Source organism: Acomys russatus, chromosome 20 (genome assembly GCF_903995435.1).
Source record: "Acomys russatus chromosome 20, mAcoRus1.1, whole genome shotgun sequence".
Taxonomy (NCBI): Eukaryota; Metazoa; Chordata; class Mammalia; order Rodentia; family Muridae; genus Acomys; species Acomys russatus.
Genome location: NC_067156.1, coordinates 47,784,765 through 47,794,254, shown reverse-complemented (window position 1 = coordinate 47,794,254; position 9,490 = coordinate 47,784,765). Strand labels below are relative to the sequence as shown.

The 9,490-nt window shown below is 43.2% G+C and overlaps 1 protein-coding gene across 1 annotated transcript; it reads left to right on the top strand.

The window, feature by feature from the left end:
- Positions 1-586: 586 nt before the first annotated feature.
- Positions 587-7,146, top strand: Slc26a2 (solute carrier family 26 member 2). Its single transcript, XM_051163384.1, has 3 exons — positions 587-731; positions 2,318-3,043; positions 5,462-7,146. Exons 2-3 carry the CDS (start codon positions 2,345-2,347, stop codon positions 6,980-6,982), a joined length of 2,220 nt encoding a protein of 739 aa, XP_051019341.1. The 5' UTR covers positions 587-731; positions 2,318-2,344; the 3' UTR covers positions 6,983-7,146.
- The last annotated feature ends 2,344 nt before the right edge of the window (positions 7,147-9,490 follow it).

Sequence of the window (9,490 nt, the reverse complement as noted above, 5' to 3'; positions counted from 1 at the left end):
TGAGATATTTCCTCCACCCATTCTGTCTTCTTCTTTGAGGATGTTTTTCTTTTTCCTTTCTTTCTTCTTCTTCTTCTTCTTCTTCTTCTTCTTCTTCTTCTTCTTTTTTTTCTGTTTTTCTTTTTTTGGTTTTTCGAGACAGGGTTTCCCTGCGTCACCTGGCTGTTCTAGATTCACTTTGTAGACCAGGCTGGTCTTGAACTCACAGTGATCCACCTGCCTCTGCTGAGATTAAAGGCGTGTACAACCACACCCTGCTTTTCTTTGAGGATTTTAATTCTATGTTTAAATACTTTGATATGCCACATACCAAACTCTTGGATATTCTTTTATATTCAACACTTTTTTTTTTCGTGGTTTTAAGTTTGGGTAATTTCTGTTGAACTAACTTTTGAGTCCGTTGACTCTTTTTTTTACTGTCAAATTTACTGATGAGCCAATCAAAGGAATTCTTCATTTTTACTGTTTTTCTCATTTTCAGCACTTGTATTTGGTTCTTAGTTTGCATTCCTCAGCTTTCTAATTTGTTTTTATTTTCCTCCTTGTCTTTAGCAGCCATAGATCTGGTTATTATTAGTTGCAGTGCTTTAACGCTTCTTTTTCTTACCTTAGGATTAGAAAAGCCTTTTGACTGAAGGCAGGAAGTCGTTCAGGAGGCTCAGGAGAGTAGGCAGTGAGAAGACAGATGCTGTGTTGAAGACCAGCCCACTGCTCTGTTTGACTTGCTCAGGGTCAGTTGTCTTCTGGATCTGGCTTCTCCCCTTCTGTATTTCCTAAAGACCATACAAATCATTACTACTTTCCTCTTGTTCAACCCAAGTAAAAGAAACATGGGCGATTGCTTGTATGTTGTGTTCTCATAGGATATGGGCTCTTAGACTGTAACACTGCGGTAATGATAGAACCTGACAAAGGCCCATTTCAAACTTCCTGGGTTCTCCATCTATTTTGTCTCTATTTGGCAGAGTCACAACGTGTTTGTTCTTTGAACATTTCTGTAAGCCTGCTATCTCAGCATTACACTTGTGATGATCACGTTGTGGACAGAATGGCATGCTTTTTGCTGCAGGAGCTGCAGAGGCTCCCACTTGGTATAACAACCACAGGCTAGTGCTTTGTAGTAATAGAAGCATTTTGGATTGCTAGCCCAAGCTCATAGCTTACACAGAACTATTTGTGACATGTATTTTTTTTTTTAAATTTATTTATTCTTATGTATATGAGTGCTCTATATGCTTGTACACCTGCAGGCCAGAAAAGGGCATACGATCACATTATAGATGGTTGGGAGCCACCATGTGGTTGCTGGGAATTGACCTCGGGACCTCTGGAAGAGCAGACAATGCTCTCAACCACTGAGCCATCTCTCCAGCCCTGTTTGTGACAAATTTACTAGACAGTTTACTCTGCTCCTTTAGGAGCCTGGTTCTTTTACCCTTGTTGTAAGACACTTTGTTGTCTTTTCTGTTGTTTTTATCTTTTTGTTTGGTTTTGTTTTCCTCTAGTGCCTAGTGGTAGGTAGGTAGGTCCCTCTGCACTAGGTCTGTAGTTTAGGGGCCAGAGATGTAGGGTTACTTGTCTATCTTCAGGACAACGTTACTTCTCTGCTCAGTCTGTAAGACCATTGGTAGCATGTGGAAAAGGGAAAGGCTGCCCTCATACCTTTTTTTTTTTTTTTTTTTTTTTTTTAAGGCAAAGTTTCTCTGTATAGCCCTGTCCTGGAACTAGCTCTGTAGACCAGGCTGGCCTCAAACCCATTGAGATCCACCTACCTCTACCTCCCTGAGTGCTGGGATTAAAGGCATGTGCCACCACCACCCAGTCCTCATGTTTTTGTTTTGGGTTTTGTTTTGTTTTTTTTTTTTTTAGAAAAATCTTCAGAGGAGCAAGATGATACATACAACAGTCCTTCGTGTGTTACAGTGGTTACTTTTTTGATAAGTTCTGTAGCATCCAATGATTTGTCTTGACTTGCTGTTTATAGTCCACTTCTGGCCTTTCTCTCTGAGCTCTCTCAGGCCTGGACAAATGAGTCTCAATTAAGAAGTAGATATGCCCAATCTGGGCATAGTAGCCCATGCTTTTAATTACAGTAGGAAGGAGGCAGAGGCAGATGGAGCTCTCTGAGTCTGAAGGTAGCTTGGTCTGCGTAACAAGTTCCAGGTCAGCCAATACCATATAGTGAGTCCTGGCTCCAAAGAAAAGGTCTGCCTACCCCAAATGGAGCTCTTTAGCCTCACAAATGATAAACAGTGTTGCTAATATATGTGAGCACTGAGAACTATTTTATAAGTTAACGCACATATTTTCTCTGCAGTAGGAAGTAAACCATCAATCTCCAGAGATGTCTTCGGAAAATAAAGAGCAGCATGACCTCTCCCCGAGCGACTTGCCTGAAGAAACCTACAGTCTTCCCTCTGGGGTCCCTCTGGAGGCTCAAACGGGGACAAGTACGGACTTCAGGCAGCTTAAGACCAATGATCGATGCAGACCTTATTGTAGGATCTACATGGAACCTCATGAGAAACGAGATATTAACATCAAACAGTTTGTCATCAGAAAGCTGCAGAAGAGTTGCCAGTGTAGCCCGGCCAGAGTCAAAAATAGGATTTTTGATTTCCTTCCTGTTTTGCGGTGGCTCCCAAAATATGATCTAAAGAAAAATATTTTAGGTGATATGATGTCTGGCCTGATTGTGGGCATACTATTGGTGCCCCAGTCTATTGCTTACTCCCTGTTGGCTGGTCAGGAACCCATCTATGGTCTGTATACATCGTTTTTTGCCAGCATCATTTATTTCCTGTTTGGTACCTCCCGCCACATCTCTGTGGGCATTTTTGGAATACTGTGCCTTATGATTGGTGAGGTGGTTGACCGAGAACTACACAAAGCCTTCCCTAACCCTGTTGCTACATCGTCTCCATCAGCAGTGATTTCAAATGGATCCATGGTAGTAAACCATACAGTAGACGGATTTTGTGACAAGAGTTGTTATGCAATTAAAATTGGCAGCACTGTGACATTCATGGCTGGAGTTTATCAGGTAAGAATGGTGAACAGCTAGGCTGGATGTGGTGGCCCAGCACTCAAGGGGCAGGGGCAGGGGCAGGGGCAGGGGCAGGAGGACCTCTGAGTTTGAGGCCTACACAGTGAGATCCTGACACACTGGCGGAAGGAGAAAGAGGGAGGGTGATCTAACAATTGGTTATTTCTGGCAAAAGCAGCCACTATACACAAAATCTCTGGTGTGTCGGCTATTGGGTTGTTTTGTTTTGTTTTTTGAGACAGGGTTTCTCTGTGTAACCTTGGCTGTCCTGGACTTGCTTTGGAGACCAGGCTGGCCTTGAATTCACAGTGATCCACCTGCCTCTGCCTCCTGAGTGCTGGGATTAAAGGCGTGCACCACCACCGCCCAGCTGGTTGTTGGGGGCTATAATAGAGATACCACATACTGCAAGCTGAAGAGGTGAATGGTAGAACCCATATATTCCACAGGCAAAATAGGGCTGCCTTTTCTGCCTCTTCCTAGGTTGCTTTTCTGCCTCTTCCTAGGTTGCCTCTTAAGCAGCAACACTCTGATTTTTTTATTATTAAAAAAAAAAATTAGTGGTCTGGACTGCTCTTCTAGAGGTCCTGAGTTCAATTCCAGCAACCACTAGGAGGCTCACAACCATCTATAAAGTGATCTGATGCCCTCTTCTGGCCTGCAGGTGTACATGCAGACAGAGCTCTGTATATATAATTAAATAAATCTTAAAAACAAACAAAAAACAAAACTTAACTTTCTATGTTAGAAACGGTGGGTTTGCTTAAGATCATGTATGGCTGATCTTTGTCAAAGTCACTACGAATAGTCAAGAGGGCAATAGGACAGGGAACTGAGTAGTGGGAGAAGAGGAATGCCAGATTCGTTGAAATTATCGCTAGCTCCTGCCTCCCTTGAGAATTGCTACTTTAGTGAAAGATTTCTGCTAAATTTAATAGTTCTCTTGAATTGGTGAAGAGGGAGAGAAAATCTTGAGGACCATCATTTTACCAGCCAAAAGAAACAATTACAAATTAAAGCCTTCTTGAGTCTTCTCTAGAACCTGCTAATTTGCTGTTATGATTATGCCCCTGCCTTTTAGCATCCAGAAACCAGTACTAACATTAAGCATGTTCTCTATTACTGGCGTTTGGAGCCAGGAAAGGAAGGGGAAGAATAGCTGGCTTTATTTGGTACTCTGATGAGGTGGGAGAGACAGAGGGAAGGGGATGATGGGTTGGCTTCCTTCTTAGCGTATCTCACCAAGGAGAGGAAGAGGGAAGGGGATGATGGGTTGGGCTCCTTCTTAGCGTATCTCACCAAGGAGAGGAAGAGGGAAGGGGATGATGGGTTGGGCTCCTTCTTAGCGTATCTCACCAAGGAGAGACAGAGGGAAGGGGATGATGGGTTGGCTTCCTTCTTAGCGTATCTCACCAAGGAGAGGAAGAGGGAAGGGGATGACGGGTGGCTTCCTTCTTAGCGTATTTCACCAAGGAGAGGAAGAGGGAAAGGGATGATGGGTTGGGCTCCTTCTTAGTGTACCTCACCAAGGAGAGGAAGAGGCTGTGGACAGAGAGTAATACAGCGTTGTCGCTACCTCAGAGGCACCACAGAGCGAGATTCAGTTTCGTCGTGAACCTAGTTTTTCTACCAGTTAAATTTTGCTTTCAGTTGCATGCCCATAATCCTAGCATTTAGGAGGTGGAGGCAGGAGGATCAGGAGTTTTGGGTCATCTTTGGCAAAGTTCAAGGATACCCTGAGACCATGAGACTTTGCCTCCAAAAATAAAAACCTTCAGTTTTATGGTAATAATTTTTAATTTGGAGAAAATGTTTTAAGTAAAATAATTTCTCCAATTTGAGTTTGTTTGCTTTTTGTTTGGTTGGTTGGTTTGTTTTGGGTTTTTTTTTTTTTTTTTTTTTTTTTTTTTTTTTTTTTTTTGCTTCTTTGTTTTGTTTTGTTTTTTGTTTGTTTTTATTTTTCAAGACAAAGTTTCTTCGTGTAGTCCTGGCTGTCCTGGAACTCACGCTGTAGGCCAGGCTGGCTCAAACTCAGAGATCCACTTATCTCTGCCTCCTGAGTGCTGGGAATAAAGGTGTGTGCCACTACTGCCGGGCTCTGACTTGAGTTTATATATATTTGTTTGAAACCTTGAAAACAATTCTTTTTGAAAGCAATATGAATGGTGTTCCAGTTTTACATTATTGTATAAGGCAGAAATCCCAAGCACTCATTAGAGTTGGGCTAATGAGTGTGACTTTAGGCAGGCTTCCTTGTCGAGTAACATGAAAACTGTAATGTGTGATTGCATTTATCTTAGCTCAACACTCTGTGGTCCTCTTGACAGTTGGTGGCAGAGCAAGGAAGGCTGGGGTAGTAGGAAACTGAGGAGCCTGTTCCCATATTTCTTAATTCCTGCTTATGTTCCCTTCCAGGTAGCAATGGGCTTCTTTCAAGTGGGCTTTGTGTCTGTCTACCTCTCAGATGCCTTGCTGAGTGGGTTTGTCACTGGTGCCTCCTTCACCATCCTCACATCTCAGGCCAAGTACCTCCTTGGGCTGAGGCTTCCTCGGAGTAATGGTGTAGGCTCAGTCATCACTACCTGGATCCACATCTTCAGAAACATCCATAAGACCAATGTCTGTGATCTCATCACCAGCCTTTTGTGTCTCCTGGTCCTTTTGCCAACCAAAGAACTCAACGAACACTTCAAGTCCAAGCTCAAGGCACCAATTCCAACCGAACTCATTGTCGTTGTGGCAGCCACATTAGCTTCTCATTTTGGAAAACTGAATGAGAATTACAATTCCAGTGTTGCTGGGCAAATTCCCACTGGGTTTATGCCCCCCAAAGCACCAGACTGGAGCCTGATTCCTAATGTGGCTGTAGATGCAATAGCTATTTCTATCATTGGTTTTGCTATCACTGTATCACTTTCTGAGATGTTTGCCAAGAAACATGGCTACACAGTCAAAGCAAATCAAGAAATGTATGCCATTGGCTTTTGCAATATCATACCTTCCTTCTTCCACTGCATAACTACGAGTGCAGCTCTTGCAAAGACACTGGTTAAAGAATCGACAGGCTGCCAGACCCAGCTGTCAGCTATAGTGACAGCCCTGGTTCTTTTGTTGGTCCTTCTGGTAATAGCTCCTTTATTCTATTCCCTCCAGAAATGTGTCCTTGGTGTGATCACTATTGTAAACCTGCGAGGTGCCCTTCTTAAGTTTAGAGAGCTACCAAAGATGTGGAGGCTCAGCCGAATGGACACACTGATCTGGTTTGTCACGATGCTGTCCTCCGCTCTGTTAAGCACTGAGATAGGCCTGCTTGTTGGGGTTTGTTTCTCTATGTTTTGTGTGATCCTCCGTACTCAGAAGCCAAAGTTTTCACTGCTTGGTTTGGAAGAAGAGTCTGAAATCTTTGAGTCCATTTCCGAGTACAAGAACCTTCAGACTCAATCAGGCATCAAGGTTTTCCGCTTCATAGCCCCTCTCTACTACATAAACAAAGAATGCTTTAAATCAGCTTTGTACAAAAAAACACTAAATCCAGTCTTGACAAAGGCAGCTTGGAAGAAGGCAGCAAAGAGGAAGCTCAAAGAGGAAACCGTGACTTTCAGTGGGATCCCGGATGATGTTTCAATGCACCTTTCCCATGATCCCTTGGAGCTGCACACTATCGTGATTGACTGCAGTGCAATCCAGTTTTTAGATACAGCAGGGATCCACACACTGAAAGAAGTTCGCCGAGACTATGAAGCCATTGGCATCCAGGTTTTACTGGCTCAATGCAATTCTTCTGTGAGGGATTCCTTGACCAGAGGAGAATATTGCAAAAAGGAAGAGGAAAGTCTTCTTTTCTACAGTGTGTCTGAAGCAGTGGCTTTTGCAGTGGACTCTCAGAAGCAGAAAGGAGTGTGTGTTCTCAATGGGCTTAGTCTTTCTGGTGACTGAGAAAGGTAATAAAAGGAAGAAGAGTGCCTTGCCAGTTTCAACATGCAACATTTTCTGCTGTGAAAGGAGAAAGTGGTGCACACTTGAAACAGTTCCCCTTTGAAGCGAATAGCTTTTTGATATCCTCACATGCAGTAGAGTAGTTGGGTGGAATCAAAAGGAAGGGTGTGGCTTCAGTTCATGCAGATAAGCATTTTGGGAGTACAATTTAAATGGAAGTATAAAGCAGCCCCCAAACTTAGCCACCTTACTTTAGGGACTGTGCATCTGAACTCTTAACCTCCAGGAGGCAGAGGTGAAGTTGGGGTTTGCTTTACCTGCACTGGAGCCTTTGCCTGGCTTTGGAGAGGGGAAGAAAGGGGGGGGGGGGTAGCATAGCTGGTCAAGGGGTTGGTAAAGCATGGGGCCCTAACGCAACAGTTCTGTCCCTACTGGTGTCCTTCTGTTTGCTGCCCAGACAGCAGTAAGATCACTGGCTGCTAGTTGAAAATCACCGTCTTTCCTCTCCTTCATGCAGGAACTGTGGCATAGTCTCCTAAGAGAACCTGACCCTCACAGCTAGCCTGGCATTGTACAGAACCCCCCACTGTAAACATCTGATGTTTTAGTCATGCCTTTTTATTTAGAATAGGTGGTAAGGAATGACTTCAAAATCAGAATGGCAGTGGAAGCCTTTGTCTTTTCTTCATCTCTATCATTGTTTCTGAGAACTTGTCTACTGGTAAGCTCCTTTTCACCTTTGACTTATCCTGCTGCTTCCCCTAGAATCTGTCTTAAGTTGGCATTTCTGAACATCAGCGGCAGTCTTGTCAGAGAAAGCAGAGTATTGCCTCAGCAGCTTCTTACAGCACTGTAAATGGGCTTGTGGCGCACATTCAAGGAGAGATTGCCAAAGAAGAATAAATGATGGTTCCCCTTAAGAAATGCCACTGCCACCACCACCCCACCACCGTGACATTTTAGCAAGGATCTGCTGGGGCTTGGTGGGCTTTCTTAAATAGAAGTGGCTGTTTATAGAAGACTGTAGAGGTGATAGAGTGCTTCCAAAGGGCATCTGTAATTATTTTGCAAATGTCATGAAAACAATGTTGATGCTTACTTACTGCCAAACATCCTGTTGGTATACAATAAATATTGATGTCAGTGGCCAGTCTTAATGTGTATGCAGGAAGACTTGGAACTTCTGTAGAGCCCTAGTTTTACCGGTGTGCCATTCTCAGTAGCTGGCTGCAGGCTATGAATTGAATAGTTTCATCAGAAAAAGACTCTCCCAAGTGAGGAATACAGGACTAATTTACATGAGATTAAAGCATTTAGCCAAGTCATTAAAGTGACTGTTTCTAAAGTATAAACTCATTTTTTTTAGCCTGTTCTTCCATGCCAAACAATTAAAATACTTATGTGAAGCAAACTCTATATAATAAGGTAGAATGCTTTTAAACATTTTACACACACACTCCAAAAACTGCCCTTGTTGTTTTTCTACTGGTGAAGTATTCCTGTTTGCTTATGTGGGAATTACCTTTCTGTGATCCCAATAAAAGTTTCAGAGTATAGGCACATGCCTTTAATCCCAGAGGCAGGTGGATCTCTGTGAGTTTGAGGCTAGCCTAGTCTACAAATCAAGTCCTGGATAGTCAAGGCTACAGAGAGAAACCCTGTCTCAACCCCTCTCCCCAAAGAAAAAGTTTCAGAGTAGAAAACTTGGATTTCTGGTGGTTATGTTGATAAACTCCACAGCAGTGTGGATTTTGCCATCCCTTCTTAACTCTGTCTTAGAATTTCAGAAATGTTAACTGCTGCTTGCTTGTTCTTTCATCTTGTCCTAGTCATTGTTTAAATCCCTCTTGCCCTTTCCTCCAGCCATGTTGGAATTCAGCCTGTTACAGGCGTCTACTTCTAGAAGGTGCATGCTCCGTGGTGGCTGGAGAGAAGCTCAGTAGGGAGGAGCACTCGCTACTCCTGCAGGTTCAGTTCCAGCACCCACATTAGGCCGCTCACAGCCCCCTACAACTTTAGCTCCAGAGGGTCTGACCTTCTCCTGACCCTGTGGGACACACACACACTTTTTAAAGCACATTTTAAGATAGCTATAATGCATTCAACACCAGCACAGAAAAAGAATTTTAGTTCAATGTTGGAAAGTGTGTACCCTTTGCTGACATGTACGTTCACAGTGTGTGGCTGTAATGGGTTCTGGAGCTTTACACATGCATTAGTGAATTTTCCAGTCATGTTCTCATTTGTGTTTGTCCCACAAAAGCAAACAGGATCCTGCTTTTAACAGCCGTGTTAGATGATTGCACTAGAATCTGTCGCCTCTGCCTGCTTTGGGTTGATGTCTTCCTAACATCAAACATTAAAATTGATTTTGAATGCTGATATTTGAAGGAATCAAATCTAGAACCAAAGGCTAATTTACCAGCACCACTAGAAACAACAACAAAAGCCATTCTCATTTGCTTTTTGATCCTTTAAACATACCTGTAAAAGTTATCTTGCAGGGGC

Bases quoted from the DNA above. Each gene is read 5' to 3' on its own strand.
- Slc26a2 (XM_051163384.1), top strand. From the start codon at position 2,345: ATGTCTTCGGAAAATAAAGAGCAGCATGACCTCTCCCCGAGCGACTTG. The intron at 3,044-5,461 runs GTAAGAATGGTG...GTTCCCTTCCAG, and splicing joins TCATGGCTGGAGTTTATCAG to GTAGCAATGGGCTTCTTTCA.